The following is a 21,434-nucleotide window of genomic DNA, read 5'->3' as shown; positions in this document are numbered from 1 at the left end:
GAAATCAAACGCACTAAATAAATTTTTCATTAAATACGTTTCTGCTTTTGTTTTCCTACTTCAAAAGTATTTGTTTTAGTTTTGCTCATGTACATTAGTATTAGTATTGTACATTATATAAACGTTTGCGAAAGGTCTCATTTAAATGAGATTGCTTTCATACTCTGCAACGAATACTGGACGAATGGTGTGAATGTTTTTAGTTTTTTCATGTGTCATTGAATTATTTCGTTGCTTGATGTATGAACTCATATAAAAAGAGATTGTAATAAAGGCAATGCACATTTATATTATTGTCGAGTAAAGGCAATTCAAAAGCAATGAATTTGCGAATGGTCAGTAAACGTGAATGGTTTCATTCTGTTCTCTGGTGTGTATGTTGTGTTTGCTTTTTTATAATAAACAGTAAACAGTGTTTGTTGTTGTTTTGAATTTATTTCTTAGTTGCAGAGATGGGAAAGCATTTGCATATGAGTAATGCGATTTTTTAGACAAATTAAAGAAAAAATCTTGAACACTATGGTGAAGGGTGTATAAGATTCGGCACAGCCGAATGTAGCACTTTTACTTGCTTATTTTAGTTTTGCACTGTCTTCCAAGTTTGGGGATGCTTTTACAAAGTATTTTATATACCTATAAACTGTAATATTTATAAATGCAATAGAAAACTATATCTATTATCATGGGTAAAATGCAACTTTGTTTTTACGTTATTGATCTTTTTCTTAATGCAAAATTGTTCAGAAACTGATTTTCTGCAAGATGTTTTATATGGGGGATAGGGTCAAATACATACATTTTTTTCATCCCAGCATAATTTTCCATACAATTTTTGTGTTTTCTCTGTTTTGTTGTTATAAATATGTATATTCTTTGGTTATAAACATGTAAACCAGAACAATGTATACCATAAAACAGAACAATGTATACCATTTTAAGCTGCATGTTGCTGTTTTTTTGGATATGGATGCCCACAAATACTCGGTTTTTTGCTCATATCTTCTGTTATTTATGAACCGATTTTGCTGAAACTTCTCGAAAATATGTCTAACAGAATTATTGGAAATTTGGATCCCGAAGATATCTGATGTCTTCAAAAAATTTATTTCAATTGAAGGACATGGCTCAATCGTCACCTCTATTTATAAGGATTCAGAATATATATGCTTTATAGGGTCGAAAAATTATATTATAGAAATTACAAACGGAATGACAAACTTATATATACCCTTCGCACGAAGGTGAATGGTGTAAAAATGAAGAGATGAAATAAAAATAGTTCTCGAGAGTTTAAAATAGTATTCACGTATGCAAAAATTTCCTACTCTGGTCGACAATCCCGATTTTTAAAATATTTGCTTCAAAAATCCCACTTTTTAATCTCTCAGATTCCGTTTTCATTTAAAATCGTTGATAATTTAAAACTAGTTGAAAACTTAGCCGGCTTAAAGTCGTTTTTAAGCCGCCGCCGATATTTTTATATTTAGCTGCCGCCGTTAATATTGGCTGCACTGCTTCAGTGCAGCCAACAATTATTGGCAAAAACAACATTTCAAAATATTTTTAAAGCGTCTTTTTAATCAAATTATGTTTTTATAAGTTTTAAATAAATTAATAATAATAATAATATAATCAAGCAATTAATATAATAAAAATGGATTCAAAAAAACGCAGGAGCACGGTGAGTTCAATAAAGTGATATTATTTCTATTCCATTAAAATACAGTTGAGTGTGTACCGTATGATACAAATGTTATCCATTGGATATATTTGGTCTCCAGCTAACGTAAAAGTGTAGTTATTTTATCTCCTTTAGATACCATCGCATCTAAGAAGTTTTTTAAACTGCATAAAGCAAATGTTTTATATCTTGATTGCTCCAAATTGCTACTAAAGAAAGTAATAAAGCGTAGTTTGTCTAGGTACCTAGCAAAAAATAACTTTAAAAGAAGATTAAAAGAATTTATTCCATGGGAATACTGAAGAGTACCTACAGAGTGATGATTTTAACACAGGCTTGTCATAGGAGGGATGTTATTTTTAGTGGATTCCAAAATCAATGCTAAAGTCATTCTTATGAAGTAATTCAGGTTTCTTTGTTAATGTTTTTTGTGATTGATATTGTTTTACATATAATAGAAACAGTTAATATGACTTAAATAACATTAACATAAATTGGGGAATTTCACATATTTAACATAAAACCTCAAAAATGCTTTTTTAACTCATAAAAATGTAAGTACACAAAATTTATTTGTAGCTGGGTACCTACATATAAAAGTTATTTTGGAAAAATCAAATAATATATCGGAATGAAACTAGGTGAAATGAAATTGAATTACATAGGCCAACAAATGTTTAACCCAGAGACCAAAGTATACTTTTTCTAAACGATTGAGTATCTGGTTTTGAGATATCGTGCCGTAAAAACTGAAAAATCCCCGCTTTTAAATATATTTGAATAGCGTGCTGATAAAATTTGTTACGTCCAATCGCATACTTTAAAATGAAGGTTTAATCTCATTCATATCTGCAACCGTAACTATGACAGACTTAAATAGCTCAATTCGTTATAATTATTATCATAAAAATCGGTTTAAATTGTTTAAAAATGTCTTGTACTTCCGAAGATATCGTTCAATGATATTATTGCAATATACATAGGTACATACATACATTTTTTGTTGGGATTTATATTTTTTCCAAATTTAACCTAAGATATCTCTAATAATGATGCAGATAAGACTGATATTAAACATTTATTTTAAAGTTGACAGATGTGCCTTTCAGAGATATAACTAATTTTATAAATGAAGGGTCTTCCCGCTTTCATAAGGTCTCTGAGTTTTTTCAATTTTTGGGACACGATATCTAAGAAGTGATTTGGACTTAGAGATGTTAAATCCTTTAGAAATGTATATTTTATCCTCTGAGTTTTGACTTTTATCAAATTTTGTTTGTTTTAGGGTTATCTTAGCTTTATTTTTGCAAAAAACATTTTATTTTACTTTTTCTGTTAATTATTACATTAAATGCGAAACCATTTTTTTTATTTTAGCTACGAAAATCCATATCAACTGATGTTGATATCATTAAAACTCAGATAAAGAGACGTATTAGTTTTAGTGGTAAAAATTCAGTAAGGTAATTAATGTTTATTACTATGCTTATCCCCAGATGTTCGGTATTTCGAATGAAAAAAGAAAAAAAAAACTGAATTGTTATTAGTTATGACCTATTCGAACAGAACCGGGGGCATATGTGTGAAATTTTGCATAATTCATCTCTTCTACCTTTCATTTTTAAGGGTATTTCATGGCGAAGAAGAACCAAAAACATGGAACAATTCGTATGAAATTTCGGATCATTTAAATGGAAACGAAACTGCATCAAATTTAGGTGCACCTATTAAAAATGAAATACCACGAAGCGCTTTAAAAAATAAACACAATAATAAGGAAAATGTTGGTCAATCTAATACGCAACAGGAGATGCAAATGGAATTAAGTTACCATCAGAAGAATATGTCTGTTAGCAACAATCAATCAATTTTTAGTACAACTAAAGATTTGATAAATAATTCATATCAACATCAAAATAGTAAAAAGTTTCACATTGAGAATAGCGTCGATATCACACTCAACGAAAGTGAAATACAAAATTTTAAAAATGAACAAAACAAAGATCGGGAACATACAACAAATAATTTGTTCAGTTTTTCATTGAATGATAATGAAAAGGAAGCGCGATCAATTATATTTGCTGATAGAACAGTTGACTATATGAGCGAATTAAGAGTAGATTCGTCAAATATCAGAGATGATACAAAAACAAACAATTTAAAGGATGGCAAATGCGTTACAGATTTCAGTGAATATATGGATGAGGTATTTATTATTTATTTTTTGTTTTCATTTCTTAGTCTTGGGAACATGACATTTTTGGGTAAAATGCAAAACATTACATTTTTTGGTTGCATTTGAAAATGCATTTGGGTTCACTTTAGGGAAACATTTTTTAAGAAATTTAATTTTTCTAACATATTTAAACCATATTTAAACGTCCTTTAAAAAAAAAAATACGGGAGAATTAAGTGCTAAATATTGAGAAAAATATTCTTGAGTTCTAAAATATTTTTTGTAATAGATATCACACTCGCATCCCATTAAACGACAATAAAGCCCTTAATGGAAATTTAATAAGCTTTCTTTGTGCAAAAAAGGGAGTATTTAAAAAAAATTTATTAAGAAAAATTAAATTTTTTTGGAAACAGTGAAGAAATCTAAACTCATTTGGACAATTATTGCTAGGACCAATTTTTGTCTGACCTACTATCCAAAAGTACTAACCTTGGTGCAGATTTGATTCAAATCGGAAGACATCGATTTTTAAATTTGGGTCACTTGACACGAAATTGCCCATAGGCATTACAAATATATTAAGTTCTGTTTCATTTACATTTTTATTTATTTATTTTTTATATATTTAACAGAGCCCTTATGGGCCAAAAATGTTTAAAAGTTTTACAAAATTGTGTTAAAATTCATTAAATTACATGTTAATAAATATTTTAGTAAAATACTGTCAGTATTTATGGTGTCCAGTTATTTATACGACTTTATAACCTTGCATTATTTAAATTTTATACATATTGCTTTTTCTGTAAATTTAGGACCAATATGTTGATGTTACATGTACCACAGTTAAAAGTTCTAAGGAGCCAATAACAATTTATATGAACGATTCCCTGTCAATGTCAGGCAATGAGAAGACAATAAAAAATAATAGAAGAACAATACAACAAGCAACAGCAATGAATCTTTCCCCCAATATGGCCATACAGTATGACAAAGAGAATATAAATCCAACATCACTACCAAATGTGAACGGAACTCAAAATGAAACTTGCGAAATGGAAATTAACGATGAACTCAAAATACCATCGCAAACAAATGATGTAAATGTTCAAAAAGAAACGCTTGCATTTCAAGAAAAACTAAATCGTTTGTCTTTTTTACAAGATTCTGATGATAATATGAATATCGATAATAGTTTAGAAAACCGTATTGCAGAGCCAAATATTAAAGCGAGGTCAACTATCAACTTTAATGAAGCTATGGAAATGTCTCCAAAAGAGACATTAGTCAAAAATAAAAAAAATTCTCGTGAAACAATTAATTGTAATCAACCTATTGAAATATCACCACAAAAAGGCAAAAGTGAAAGTTCTCAAATTATAATACCGATTAAAAAAGTAAACCTACGACAGAGTATTAACTTTAATAAAACTATTGAATTTTCTCCGAAGAATGTTGATGTAAAAACAGGGTATAATTTTTTCCCTAAAGATAAGTCTCGGCAAACTTTAAATTTTAACCAGTCGATGGAAATTGATTCCAAAAATGCAATTGTTGCAGAAAGCAATAATCAACAGGGAACTATACCCAAAGTAAGATCTCGTCCTACTATAAATTTCCATCAACCCATTGAAACCAGTCCACCCAAAGTGAAAACCAATTTGCCAAGACAAACGATTAATTTTAATGAAGATATTTCTGATTCTCCCGTAAAGCTAACACAAAAACCTGTTACGACCAATAACTTGAATGTTCCAGAAAGTATTCGTAAACCTGGTCAGTTACCAAAGTTAGTTGTTCGGAAAATATGCACACCACTTGTAAATAAAAATAAAAATCCAATCGACTTGGAGCAACAAAGAATGTTGCGATACAAAAAGAAACAAGAACAAAATGTAGCGTCTGGTTACGCTGAAAATGTGGCTGCTGTTGGAATAGAAAAAGGAAAAGGGTCAAATGCAGAGAAGTCCTTAAACTTTTCGTTGAGTAGTGTAAAAAATATGTCTTTGTCGCCTGAATCGTCGTCTCCCTTAATTCCATCCGAATTTAAAGCTTTAAACTTTAAGCAGTTAAATGACGAACTTGAACGTGGTAAAATAAACGTTTTTGCAAATGCACCAAAAACTCCCAGTACTGATCGTAAGAACCGAAATATCGCATCTAACTTTTCTTCAAAGCATTTTCAGTCATCTTCTCAACCATTAACCAAACAAAGGAGAACTCTTGTTTTTGATGATGTAGATATACCGACATCGTCTGACGACACCTTGAATAAGGACCAAAAAACTGCAAAATCAAATAATTTTTTCGATTTTAATTGTACTCAAGATGGCATTTCACAAAACAAGAAAAATAATGCTAAGTGTCGTTACTCACAAGCCGATGATATAATGCTGGATAATACTAGTTTCCTAACGAGAGCCAAATTGAGCGATGAGACTATATGTCGGAGCACTTCAAAGAGGGAAGTAACGCAACTAAATGGCATCATGGACTTATTTGATGAATCATTAAGGGATGCCGCGAGTAAACTTGACGGAGGTTTATTAGGTTCATGTGTGAAGGCTAAAAAATCATGGTAAGTTGTCATTTAATGAACACTTTAAGTATATGTATATGTACATTAGAGTGTCCCGAGGAACAGTCTTTTAAAGTATTTCATGTATGAATACCACTCAATCGATGCGATTTATTGTACGAGAACACGAGAAAAATAAAAATATTTTTTTTTTTGGAATGGTCCTCAGTTCCCTATCAGCGATTGAAATATTGTTTTCGCTTTTTATCGAAATGTGTGTCAAAATTGTCGTAATTTTTAGCTCATACAGAAAAATATTTAATGAATAATTTAGCACTTGGTTTAATCCATTTTTGAATTGTTGAAATTTATTTACCAAAATACACTATCAAAAATCCCGCTTGTCGCGGGAAAAATAAGATTTTCAATCGCAGGTAGGGAACTGAGGACCTTTTCATAAAAATTGTTTTTTATTTTTCCCGTATTTAGTACATTGAAACGCATCGTTTTAGAGGTATTCCTCCTAATAAGTGGTCCACGGGACACCCTAATGCACATATAAATAATCTTCATCCTAATAGATTACCAAGTCATGTACATGTACAAGTACATGTTGAACGCTTCTTGTTTCCATCATGATATTTATGTTGTTCTTGTTGCTTCTTTAAAAAATATACATACAGTTATTCACAAAAATAAGTATGTATAAAGAAATACCGACAATTGATTTTATTTAAAAAGCTATATTACGTTTTGAAAAAACAAAAAGTAGCACATTTATTTATTAAAACTAATTATAACAATTACACGGTGTGACAAAATTACAAAAAAACAGTACACTCATCGCGAGACCTAGTGAAGTTGGTAGGTCTAGTAGAGTAGATTACAGTACCATTTTTAGAATCTTCAATATACCCTAAATCGGAAGATATTTGAAAAAAACGCTTTTTGTTGATTAGACAGACCAAAAAAAAAAATATATCTCAAAATTTTCTAACCGATTTAATATTTTTCAACTGTTTTGGAAAGAGTTTCCTTTGTACTTTTCAAAAATTACACACACTTTTATATTTTTTAAGGAAATGTGTAAAATATTTAGATTTAAATACAACTTTTTATATTTTTTTAATTTTTTTTTTACAATTCAGGATAATGTTTACCCACTAGGGATGCCAATCCCGAAATCCCGATCCCGAAAATCCCGGGATTTTTCGGGATTGGCAAATCCCGAATCCCGGGATTTGGAAAATAAATCCCGGGATTTGGAAAATAAATCCCGGGATTTGGAAAATAAATCCCGGGATTTTTTCGGGATTAGGATTTGTTTCAAAAAACTGTTTTTATTTTCTTTTTTTGAGCCATAATTTTCATTAATTTGAAAATTACGATCTTATTTTATTTTTGACTCATGCAAAACAAAATTCCGCAGAGCTAATTTTATACATATTTGAACCTTTTATTTTTTAAAGTGGTATGAGTCCATACACATAGCACATATAAATTTATTTATTCACTTCGTTTTTATACCTTACACCACTTTAGTGGGGAGGGTATATTGGGTTTGTGCTGATGTTTGTTACACACAATAATATTGGTCCTATACCTTAAAGTATACCAATCGGCTCAGAATCATTTTCTGAGTCGATTTAGCTATGTCCGTCCGTCTGTCCGTCCGTCCGTGTAAACCTTGTAATCAAACTACAGCAATTTTGAAGATAATTCAATGAAATTTTGCATGATCTTCTATTGTACTAGAGACGGATCCTATTGAAAATGGATAACATCGGTCCAATATTTGACCTAGCCCCCATACAACTGAACCCCCCAAATAGGGGTTTTAAGTTCATAATTATGTTCAATATACTCGTAACTCGACAAAAAGCTGCAAAACCAAGTTCTATACTAGCCTTCATGACCCTGATGTATTTTTTGATGATGCGGCCTCATTTGACCCTAGCCCCTATGCAAAGCCCCCTTCGAAATATGACTTAAATGTACACAATTTTATTCAACAAAAAATAGCTAAATTATATCTGAGGCAAGGTACAATTCAACTTAGATGCTTTATTATGAACAATAAATCACATTTTATTTTTATAACTTGTGTAGGGTATGGTAGGCTTCGCCCAACTATAACTTTTTACTTGTTAGCACATTGCAATGTTGGTCGTAGACCGACCCAAAAAGTATACACATTCTGTGTCTGTAAGCTGAAAACACGAGTTAGAAGACTCATTCTATTTGGGCTGCAAATTTGGAACAAAATTGACACAAAAAAACCTAATTGGACCTCCTCTGAAAATCACATTGATGCTGATATTAATATCAATACATTACAATATTTTGATGGTGGGTATTTAATTTCGGCACAGTCGAATACAAACTTTATTTTTCAATACTAGAGGATTTTACATTTCTAACTTTCTACAAATCTGAATGATACCGGTAAAGGTAAATTACCTTGTTCTGAATGCACCTAAAATTTTAAATTAATACTACGAATATAATAATATGTTCCAAAACTAATATGTATTTTGAGTAAAATTCCAAATATTTTTCAAAGAATAGGTTCTAAATTGATGTTCGAATAATTGAATTGGTATCTGTTATAATTATTAGTTCACATGGAACAGTATGAGGTTTTAAAAAGTGCTTATGTCTAATTTCGGAACTTGATATTTATTTTTATTTAGGAAGTAAGTATGTATTTAAAAAGTTTCAGAAATTATTCAATTCTGAAAGTTTTTATTTAAAAATTGGAATTAATTGGATTGTTTTAATTTAAATATATCTTCTGTCTGTTAAATTTCCACAAAATTAAACAATTTTCTTTACAAATATGATGATTTAAAGATTTTGATATATAAAATAATTAAATTCATGTAATCCCGAAATCCCGTAAAATTCCGAAATACCGAAAAATCCCGGGATCCCGAAAAATCCCGGGATCCCGAAATATCCCGGGATCCCGGGATTGCAATTTTCAAAATCCCGAATCCCGGGATTTGTAAAAGCCAGTCCCGTTTGGCATCCCTATTACCCACACTTTATTAAAAAACATATTTTTAAAATATTTTTTATTTTAGCCCATATTTTTGTGAATAAAATAAGATATCAAACCATAGAAAAATAAATAGAACTGAAACTGAGAATAAGAAATATTACTCTCTCACATGTACAGGTTCTGTGTGAATTTCATACAATTGTATGAGTATTTTTATGTTTGTTTACATAAAATAACAAAAATATGAAAGTACAAAATGTATCCGAATACACCATACCCTACCACATTGCGAGTAAGTAGCAATAAGTTATTTAGTATTTTTTAATGTAGAAGTTATATTCAAGAGATTGATGTTTGCTTAATTAATGAATGTACTACTCATTATAACAATATATAGTCAAAATTTCGTATATATAAAATTTGTTGAGTCGAATTTTATAAATACTCTATTCTTGTATAGCATGTACCGCTTACAAAAAAGTTCAATAGGCTAATTTATGGGCGGATTACATCATTACATCGACGCAGGTGTTACAAACTTTAAGACGTAAACAAAATACCGTTCCCATTAGTGTGGTGTAGGGTGTATTTTGACTGCATTTGGGCTGCTTTGAAATTAACAATAATCGTTCATATCAAGCGTTAATTTTAGCATTAGCACAATTCCTTTGGCAAAATAGCCCCTGCTGCTGCAATAAACACTGCTAAAAGTTATGTTTTCCCATAAAATTATTGAAAACATTTTCAGAAAAAAAAACAAATTTTTCAATCGTTTTTATTTTTTAATATTATTTTCAAGTGTCAATATTGACTCAACCCAGCAACCACAAAGAGTTTATTTAAAATTAAAAATAATTTTTAATGAAGATCTTTCTTACATTGGTCAACTGATATTGAATAAAAATGGCTAATTCAAACCATTATTTCATAAAATATCGAAATATAATATCAAACAAAAATATAAAAACTTTTTAAACGAAAGAGTTTGTGTTTGTTGGGTTACATATTTTTCAACTAATACATTCTCACGACTTAGGTTTTTGACAGCAGACTTAGGTTTTGTCATACTCAGTTTCAGTTCTATGTATACCTTTTCTATGTATCAAACGTTGAAACGTGAAAAACTGACACAAAAAAAAAAAAATCACCAAATCTATCTTTTGCTGAAGTAAAATATCAACGTAAAATATGCAACACAAATTTAAGCTTTATTATTCGAATTGAGTGTGGTCAATTAAAGTGTGGGTCAAAAATGATCTTGAATTGTAAAAAAATTAAAAAAATATAAAAATTTGTATTTAGATCTAAACATTTTACACATTTCCGTAAAAAATATAAAAGTGTGTATACTTTTTAAAAAGGACAACAAAAACTATTTTCAAAACAGTTGAAAAATATTAAATCGGTTAAGAAAATTATGAGATATAATTTTTTTGGTCGTTCTAGTCAACAAAAGGCGTTTTTTCTAATATCTTCCGATTTTTAGGGTATATTGAAAATTCTAAAAATGGTAAAATGATCTACTCATCTAGGTCTATAAAAAACATTATATCGCGTAATGAGTGTTTTTGAGTGTCACACAGTGTTATTCTAACTACTTTTTTTCTTGATATTTTGGTTATTTGAGTTCTAATTTAATGGTGATCTCTTTTCTGATAAAAAATGTTGCCAACATGTTTTGTAGCACTTATTAGAGGTTACACAAACCCTCATAATGTGTTGCATTTTAAACGATCATAAAAGAACAAAAATCATAGCCCTTTATGCAATTATTTAGGTTGTTTTTTATCCATTTAGCGTTTTTTTTAAGTAATTAACGATTTTAAAACTAATGATTATATACAAAATGAAAATCTATTTTTTTTAATTATCCAAATAATTTCCAATAAAATTATTTATTATTATCGGAAAGCTAACTTTACGAAGAATGTTTTAAAGAAAAAAAAAATAATAATATTTTTACCATGGGCTTTAGTAATTTTTTTAGATTATTTCGATATAGCTACAATAACAAGAACAGCTGTTTCAATAGTGCTGCACTTCCAACCCTTTGATTAAATTCAGGGTGAAACACGTAGCATATTTTCAGGTTTTTCAGGTTTATGCCAGAAAAGAAATCACCTTAAGGTGAAGTTAACTTTATAATTAAATATTTTTTACACAATAACTTGAAAAAAAAAAACACTTTTTGTTCCGAAATTTTGAAATTTGAGTCGATTGGCTTCTGATATGATTAGTGGAACAGCTTTTCTAATTTTTACGAACTATTTTTACACTTTATATCCCGGATTTGGATGATGTTTTAGAAGTTGAATTTTTAACTTTTGAAAAGAGTTACTATTTTGCAATCAATGCAATATGCTGGGATTTCGAATATTTTGAACACAGTACGTTCTTCCAATCCGAATTTAACTCCGATTTATTAAGTCTTACTTCATATTGTTGAAGACTTCGATAATTGTGTATATTTTCATTAATTTGAACATGTTTTTCACATCCTCCGATTTCCAAAGAATACAAAAATGCTACCAATCATATCTTGATATGCTCGAGACAATAACCATGTTTTATGGATCGGACATTTTATTTGTTCTACCAACAAATTAAGACGTATCCGTGTTCAAAATTGTTCAATTCGTATTTATACCACTAATTAAGTCTGATTTAATATAAAAAACTTATTATTTTAGACAATAACCAATTTCTGAACCGATATGTAGAGTAAGTTATTGACATGGTCACCATTTGACGATTATTTGTAGTATTTAGTAGTGTGTAATGGATGATTGGAATAAAAAAACTTGTTTTAATTAATCGATACTAGGACAAATATTATTAATTTCGCATTTTAAGAAATAAATTTTATTAAATCGCAATTAAATATCGATTACGAATGCTGTACCTTGTTAAAAACAGTAATGGTCCGAAAAGAATTGCAATTATTGTAAAGAAATAATTACTTTAGAAGTCAGAATATCATCTTGTAATGCATCACAATGAACAAACAAGGGATCTTATTGAATACGCGATGCAAAATTCCGGGGGTTTTAATAGAAAACTGCCCTTAAATAGGAAACTAATGCTCCTATGACGAATATTCGTGATTTTTTTTAAGTTATTGTGTGAAAAATATCTTATTATAAAGTAATTGTACTCAACCAGGTAAAATGTTCAAAAATTTTGTTAATATAATTAAACCAAATACAAATTGAAATTATCTGTATACTTACTTTTGTGACGTAAATTTTGCACCTATTTAACTTCACCTTGAATGAGAACTCAAATAACCAAAATATCCAGAAAAAATTAGTGAATAATAATTATCATAATTGTTTTTAATAAATAATTGTGTTACTTTTTTTTTTGGAAAAATAATATACCTTTTTAAATAAAACCAATTGTCTGTATTTCTGTATAATTATTTTTGTGATTAACTGTATATACAAAGACTTAAACAAATACAAAAGAAGTAAGAAAGTACTGTAAAACCAATTGTATGTATTTTTGTATAATTATTTTTGTGATTAACTGTATATACAAAGACTTAAACAAATACAAAAGAAGTAAGAAAGTACTGTCGGGCATGGTCGACCGATATACGAACAGATTTAAGCAATTTGTTGATAAAAATATGGCCGACCCTCATTTTCTGGTGGGATTTACGTTTATATAAAACTTACTTATGACTAATTTTAACACAATATTAGTGTTTATAACATAGTTATGGCCTCCCAGCAAAAAAAAAAGACGTGCATAAAAAAGTAGTGGGTTCAATAAACATTCGATGATTCTCAAACAGTCAGTCAACTCGGGTTTTTGCTTCTCTTATTAAGTAAGATGTTAAAATGTACTTAATACTACTAATTTTAACAAATATTATATACAAAAATCTAATAAAATTAATGTTATTTTTAATATTTTTTATATGAAATGCACGCTTCCTTTCCTAAGAGAATACTAAATAATAGTGAAATATTATAATTCCTATAGTAGAATAACATGAGTGAATAAGGTGCTATTTTTCATGCCATCACTTATGACAAATTTATTAGAATTTAGACATGTATTTCAAATATAAAATATCCCTTCTTCTTGAACAAAATTTGTTTGCTGGGCTATGTAATTTGCAGAAAAGTTACTTTGTATGGAGGCTAGGGTCAAATGAGGTCCAATGATTACAAAAATCGTCAGTACGGTTAAGGATATTTGTAGAAATACATACTAGTATATTTAACAAAATTATGAGCTTTAAAGCGTTATTTTGTTGTATGGGACGTCGTCTTTAGTATAATAGAAGTCCAATTCACGATGTCGTATATTTTTGCAATTGTATTTATGCAATTATCTAAGTGTTGTATATTATATAAACAGTGGAACAATTTGTTCAGTCTCGGTAGACCATCTTATGGAAATGCTCTTATATCAAATTAAAAAAAAAGAAATTGTTATTGACCTTATTTTATGGAAGTTCAAGAAAACCTATAAAGAGCTTATCTCCTCTCTCTCTACTGATAATACATATATGGATTAAAAAGCTCAATGAAGTAATAACGGCCCATAAATCATTAAAGACTATAATGTACACATTGACGCTGTATTATATGTACACCGCCGAACGCCGATATTTATATATGTATTTCAAAGTCAAAACTTTTTACCATTAACCTATTTTTATATTGCTTTTTTTGTTTCTTTGTCCCCTCATGCATTTAAGGGTTATGTTAAAAAATAAATATACTGCGGTGTCCTATATAAACATTTAGCATTGCTACAGGTTTAAAATTTTTTTTAGAGTAAAAATTTCTTCACTTTTAAGATAATTTTAAAAGGTGCAGTTTTAAAAGCCCGTATAAATCTACTATTTTTTTTTTTTTTTACTTTTTTCAGCAATAAAGAAAATGATACGCTTAGTTCTATGTTTCAAAATGCCAAACCAATATTTACACAAGCAATTACAAATATTAAAGAATGTAATAACTATATAGATGCCTACGATATAATGGACATATCAACTGCAGTAGATTATTCTAAATTTAAAAAACAAGAAAATAAATATGACAGCAGTTTTCACAATCCGCGCCAGACTATACTTTTAAATCAAAACATTGAACCTTGTGAGGTATATACTAGTAACTATATCAACAATAGGGACTCAAATGAAATTCGTGTTATGAAAAGTGATAGAAATGCTCAGGCAGGTATTTGTTCAAATACCCAATTGGAAATTGATGACCAATATGGCATTGATATTGAAAAATCACAACAAAAATCAGTTGAGAAAATTAACAAAATAGAACACCTAAATGAAGATGGAGCCCCAAGTCAAAAAAACAAAAATGAATCGATTCATAAGGAGGAAAATATCGAAGTTGAAAATGATGGTAATTTTTCTTATAATTCAAAGCCAATAAGGAAAACATTGCATTTCAATAATGAATTTTGTGAACTGGATGTATCGATAGCACAACAGCAATTGGACAAAGGATTAACTAATACTGTAGATACAGGCTTAAATGATGAAAATAATATTCACTTAGAAACAACAAATAAGGATGAAGCAGATATGAATACTAGACAAATTCATAATTTAGTCGAAAAATGTACAATACAAACAATATATCTTAACAATGATATCGATGTATCATTCAACTCTGAAGCCAAAGAAAATACCAATATGGAAAAATCTACCAAATCCACTAACGTTAATGATGATTTTAAAGATTTTCATCTTAATGTGGATGTTAAAGACGAAAATATAAACACACAATGTACTGATACCATTAGCAGTAAAAGACAAACATTGTACCCAAACGATTATATCGGAGACGAAATATTATTCGACCATGAAAAAAAAACTATTATTCCGCAAAATAATCAAAACGTATCAGAAGAAAGTAAAATCCCCCGAAGAAATACCATATACTTCGACAATGATAATATAATTGAAGATAATCAAACAACATCAAAAGAATGTGATAAATCTGAAATCGATAAAAATGGTATAACTTTAATGTACAATTCGGAGATTAACTTTGATGAAACTCTTGAAAACCCAGCCCCATCATTAGCATCAATTCAAATGCTGGAAATCACTAAAACCGACAGTTTAAAATCAACGAGAAAAACCTTGTATTTCAACAATGAAATTCAGGTTGAAAAGGATGCGTTGAGAACTAAGAATAATATTGATGCTGAAAATGCTGATGTAGGCTCTTTTAATTCGAAATCTTTGGTGACAACTCTGTACTTCAATAATGAAATTCCGATTGAAAACCCGATTCAAAATATTGATGTTGAAATAGTTGATACAGGTGTTTTTAATTCCAAACCATTGAGAAAGACGGCTTTTTTCAATAGTGAAATTCCAACAGAAAATGAACAAATTGAAAGCGTAAACCATTATGGAACAGAAATAATTAAAACTGGTATTTGCGATTCAAATTCTGCGAAAAATTTTTATTTCGATAATGGAATTTCTGTCGAAAATGTTTCGATTAAAAATATTGAAGTTTGCGAATTGGATCAATCCAAATCACAAACGACAGATCAGCTGTTGTGTAATCGTGTATCTCAGTCTCGAAAAAGCATACATATATCACAAGATATGGATGTAACGCTCAACGAAGTAATAACAAAAGTTAAAGACAAATCAGATTTTTGCTGTCCAGAGCAGGGTAAGATGATGGATACAATATATAGCAATAATGTCAATGAGAATAAACAAGTGGTGCCTCGTAGAAAAAGTGTTTATACAACTGAGAATATGGATTTAACTTTTGACACAGATGAACAAGAAAAAAATGGAATTGTAACCGAACCACAAGTGCCCAGCAAAGATAATCGTATGATGGATTTGAATTTAGATATTGACCAGCAGATTAAAAATACATCTGAATTTGCTAAAGATGATAAAATAAGTGATTTTAAAGACAATAATGAAAAGTCCTCCTTTGATCGCTGTCCAAGGCAGGATAAGCTGATGGATTTTACTTTGGATGCAATAAGTAGCAATAATGACAATGAGAATAAACAACAAGTGGTGCCTCGTAGAAAAAGTATTTATACAGCTGAGCATATGGATTTGACATTTGACGGAGATGAACAAGAAACAAATTTACTTGTAACTGAACAACAAGTGCCGAGCGGAGATAACCGTATGATGGATTTAGATGTTGACCAGCAGATTGAAAATACATCTGAATATGCTAAAGATGATCAAATCAGTGATTTTAAAGACAAATATGATATGTCAATCGATCAATCATTTACGCCCGCAGAAAATTATCAATTTCCAGAGCCTGGCGAACCATTGAATGCGGCCAAAATGGTGTTGGCACGGCATACCAAGTCAAATTCCATGACTAGTAAATCGAAATCAACGAACACGCAAGAAAATGCTCCAATGACACCTGTGAACTTTACTGGTAGTAATTCTAATAATCGCCTGATTTATATGACACCTCGTCTATCTCTTTTGGAATTTACAGCTGAGGAAAGAAAAGCCAAAGAAGAGGAACGTTTACAGAATATGAAATATATTAGCCCGCTTCGAAATGAAGGCACTAATAAACGTTTACCCGTCAATTTAACGCCAGTACTTTCAATTCCAAAAAAGAGGCAAACATTGGTTTTTGACGATTGTCAAATAGATGAATCGAGCACATCCCCACAAACTGAAAAAAATATTGGAAAACTTGTAAGCCCTAAAGTTCTAGATTACGAAATGGAGATGGTTAAGGAGCAGGAGCCATTCCGCCTAAGTAGGTGCGGAACTTATAACCAAGTAATTGAAATGTCCGGTATTGTTTCAAATGAATCTGTATTACACACTCCACCATCGAAACAAAAAAAATCGTGTATTCCAATACCGATTAGTAGTGGAAAGAAATCGTATAAATCCTTAGTTGAAACAACCTCCGATAATAATAGAGAAGGAGAAGATCAAATCAACATGGAAGGCGATAATCTTGCGGAGAGTATTCAATTTATGCGTAGGGCTACAACGTTTACACAAAGGAGAGACACGACCATCGGTCCAATTGATTTGGATATTGAAAATGAGGCTGCAAGAAAGCCTTCTATATTTGAAGGAAATCCCATTACTATTTCTGATGTTTCGGTCTTCTTTGAAGTTCAAAGGAAAAGCAACAGTCTTATTCCACAAACTGAGAACAATTTAGCTGTGGAACAAAATGATGTTAACGGCCTCAAGGCTATAGAAAGAATGAAAAAGAGTTTGGAGAATCATCATTTAAATCTTACTTTAGAAGATATAGAGCAAACACGTTTAAGTCTTGTACGGATATCTTACGAAGAACAAGAAGACACGACTCCACCGTGTGATGATGTTGTTACTGAGAATGTTGAAAACAATTTAGATTGGAAAAATAGGCGCCAAAGTGTGAATTATTTACGTAATACCTCCGCTGTATGTCGAAAATGTAAACGTTGTCAGGAGACGGTTTTAAATGAAACTACTTCAAGTACATACGATTCGTTTGTATTGCCTCCATTACCGCCCCTTCCCGATTTAGGGCTAGATCGTTTAAGACGTTTACGCAAACGACCTATTATATCGGATGTAAATATTATGTGGCAGCGCGTCAGCTTAGATCGAACAATAATCAATCCTTTCAATATTTCCGACGATGAGAGCCAAATTATTTCCGATCTAGATGACGAAACGGAAGAGGAGTCTAGTGCAGTTGCAAAATGTATTCGAAATTATAAAAATGATTTATTAAGGCAGGTAAAAATCAAAATTAAAACTGAATTTCGTATTAATGTTATTATTATTATTTTAGTTTCGAAACTGACCTCCTGATGCAACAACAAAACAAAACTTGCAAAGATAAACTGCCATTTGTTTTAAGATTGGATGCCCTTTTAAGGTACATTGAACTTTCTGAAAAACTGGGAAAAGGATTCATAAAAAGTTACGTTTTTATTTTTTCAGTGCAAACTCAACTAATTGGATATTCGACTTTCAAATGCAGTCTCGTGGCATATTACTATTCACTCATAAACAATTGTTCACGTTTGCAATATCATTGCAATTTGATGAAATAGATTTATTTGGGAACGACATCAATGTAAAATGTGTGAAACTAGAAAAAGGACACGTATTGGAAAGTAAGTAGTTATTTGTTTTCAACATGTATTTTGTTTTAATTTTTTTTGTATTTTTTTAGAGAATTGGAAAGCAATTGATTTTGTTTTAGATTTTCAATTAAAATTGAATTTACCTTTTGATCTTCAGTCGTTGTGTGAAGGCAGCAATGAAGGTGATGTATTCAAAATGCTGCAAGCAATCGATCGAGTATGTTTGGATACTATACAAATGGGAAATTATTTGCAGCGAATAACTTTTACGAATCAAGCATCGATTATAAGGTAGTACAAATTTTTTTTACCGAAAACTTCAACATTTATTCTTATTTACTATTATATTTTTCAGAGATGAATTGCGAACGTACGTACGTAAAATTATTCGTAAAATTGTCAAGAGAACTGATAATGATTTCAGATATGTGGAGAAAACTGAATTTAAAGTGGAATTGCTTAATCTGAAGAAGCTGAGCTTCAAAAATATTATTTCCCCATCACTTCATAATTTTCGAGAAGAAATTCATTTACTGCCAACTGGCTTGCAGTTTTTAGAAGAATTTCTACCGAACCCTTTGAATTACATCAATCAGCATTAGCATTTAATTCATTTCAATGTAATTTTATTTATTATATTTAGTTACTAATTTTATTTTAACCACTAAAAGCTAATTAATCTAAAATGTTGTTTATATTAACCCCTTTTTCACATATGTAGTATATGTTTGTTTTAATAAATTCACAATATTACACAATAACCCTGCAAACATTTTCTATTGCGGAAATCAATGGGATATATCTTCCATGCGATCAAACTGATTGCTGAGCTAATTCTGATCTTCCGTAGGGAAGAACTGTTCCTCCTCGGAGCGTCCTTTATAACAACTAAAAAAGTTAAATTGACATTTTTGATGGAAAATGATACATTGCATGTTGCCGCAAAGTTTAGAACTCTATTGTAAAAAAACAACGACTTTGTTATAAAAAATTAAAAAGGGCGTAACAACAAATTAGATATTTTCACGAATCAAAAGTCCTACAAACAACATCCCAGTAAAGAAATGAAAAATAAATAGCATTGAATTTTACATTCATTTGTCATTTGAAGGAAGTTTTTCTTTTTTGACGGTTTTTAACTAGATCTAACGTAGAGGACTCAAGGCCCTTCAGAAATAGAAGTTAACGGATTGGGCTAAGCAAGCTGATTTAATCTCCGTTCTGTATAGACTATGCCAATCAGAATATAAAATGCGGTCGACACTGCAGATCGTGCATTCCAACTCATGTATGCAAAAAGTTTACAAAGACAGAGATTCTCGTAGAGAATTTAACGAGGTAAAGAAAACACGAAACTGGATTCCTTATAAGATCCTTATATTTCAAAACTTGATAAAAGTGCAAAGCGCAAGTCCCTTTTGTAACACGTTAAATACTAAAAACCATGTACTTGTAGTCCAACTGCCTAGTAACAAGAAAACTCTAGAATCTCTAGGCTACCATTCCCTAGAAATGGAAATTGATATGTAGTGTTCAGATTGCCATGTTAATACCAAAATATCAATAAATGGTAAGATTAGCTGGACGATTAACAGTTTTGAACCATATAAATTACAGGATTCGGATACCAGCAGATTTGCAACACAGTGCTGTCCAATTAATACCTTGGCTCTTTTGATTATATAATACCTGTCTTAAATGGTCTTATATATCCGAAATGGGAATAGCAATTGGTACACAGTTGGTAAATCGTATCACTACACGGGAATCTGGCGCTAATCCCACTTCTCGTAGAACTTAATCCTATTGCGTAACGCAAAGAATCAGTCTAATACCTGGAGTATCATATGTGATTTTGGTGTTAATCCATCGAAAACGAAACGTGTTCTCTTCGCACATCTCGTCCAAATGGGGTAAAGCTAAAACTATCTGATAGTGAAAAATATCTGGCGTCATCCCGTATTCTAGACTAGGAAGATATCTGAAGACTCAATCTAGGGTGAGCAATTTTGCTACATCCTGATACTCATGTAGTTGAGTTATAGGTAAATCCTGGGGTATAAGCCTAGGAATATCAAATGACTCTTCGACATGGTAATAAAGCCCAGACCATAATGTTGTAAGATGCACCTGTTTGGTCAAAGTCTTCACAAAAAGATAGCTACCGCAAAAAAAATTAAGGAATCCTTCGTACACAAGCATTAATAATTACTGGGGACCTTCGAACCACTTCACCAAAGGCCCTTTTGTTGTTGTTGTAACAGTTCGACTGTGGGAAAAAAACTTTTGTTTGATACAGCTGTCGCTGGGTTGACAATCCTAGGCCGAATATGACTCGGGTCGTGGGAACGAAAGGCCCTCTCTGTCATGATTAATTGGTTACCCATTGATCTAATTAATTGACTACTACAACCCCACACAATCCAACTAACAATCCACCGTAGCGGCTCTTTGAAGATTTTACTGATGGCCTCAAAACAAAACATGGATGTGGCGTTTATATAACACATACGGGAACAGTAGTATTCTTCAAACCTCCTGATCAATGATGCGTTCTTCAAGCTTAACTATCAGCTATAAAACTGGCTCAAGTTTTATCGAATATACGATGTTGATACTGAAATATATGAATACAATGATAGCTATAGCCCTATAAGTCGTGTATACCTAAAGTGACCAGATGGTTTTGGAATAAAAGCGGGATCCAAGTGACTGAAAAGCGGGATTTGAATGAAAATATTTCGAAAAGCGGAATTTTGAAAATTGTCATTCATTGGATTTAATAAAACTTAATATCAAAACAAGTAAAAACATTATACTCGACTAATGGCCGTAATTTCAACAAATAGGTATCTATCAGTGCATAGTTACCCTTGGTGTAAAAATATTTGGTAATTTTAATCCATAGGTACTGATTTGATAGATATCTATTTGTTGAAATTACGGGCATAAG

At 30.6% G+C, this 21,434-nt stretch overlaps 1 protein-coding gene across 2 annotated transcripts; it reads left to right on the top strand.

The window, feature by feature from the left end:
* The first annotated feature begins 1,518 nt into the window (after positions 1-1,518).
* On the top strand, positions 1,519-19,236 carry LOC119601036. Of its 2 annotated transcripts, XM_037951719.1 has the most exons (9): positions 1,522-1,681; positions 3,059-3,144; positions 3,308-3,887; positions 4,673-6,435; positions 14,267-18,124; positions 18,184-18,270; positions 18,336-18,511; positions 18,571-18,772; positions 18,837-19,236. In XM_037951719.1, the coding sequence occupies exons 1-9, from the start codon at positions 1,655-1,657 to the stop codon at positions 19,081-19,083; spliced, it is 7,026 nt and encodes a 2,341-aa protein (XP_037807647.1). In that variant the 5' UTR covers positions 1,522-1,654; the 3' UTR covers positions 19,084-19,236. The 2 variants fall into 2 exon arrangements, 1 of the variants encoding a protein (XP_037807647.1); XR_005231177.1 differs by lacking the exons at positions 18,571-18,772; positions 18,837-19,236 and having other exon boundaries at positions 1,519-1,681; positions 14,267-18,128; positions 18,336-18,473.
* The last annotated feature ends 2,198 nt before the right edge of the window (positions 19,237-21,434 follow it).

The sequence above is a fragment of the Lucilia sericata genome, unplaced genomic scaffold (assembly GCF_015586225.1).
Source record: "Lucilia sericata isolate MDLA Ls3-8-SP2 unplaced genomic scaffold, ASM1558622v1 Contig000138F_arrow, whole genome shotgun sequence".
Classification (NCBI taxonomy): Eukaryota; Metazoa; Arthropoda; class Insecta; order Diptera; family Calliphoridae; genus Lucilia; species Lucilia sericata.
The sequence above is the reverse complement of the archived record's forward strand: the minus strand, read 5'-3'. Positions and strand labels throughout refer to the sequence as shown.

Excerpts from the sequence above, each read along its gene's own strand:
- LOC119601036 (XM_037951719.1), top strand. The coding sequence starts at position 1,655 with ATGGATTCAAAAAAACGCAGGAGCACG. Across the intron at positions 3,888-4,672 it reads TCAGTGAATATATGGATGAG|GACCAATATGTTGATGTTAC; the intron begins GTATTTATTATT and ends CTGTAAATTTAG. Across the intron at positions 18,125-18,183 it reads TATAAAAATGATTTATTAAG|TTTCGAAACTGACCTCCTGA; the intron begins GCAGGTAAAAAT and ends TTATTATTTTAG.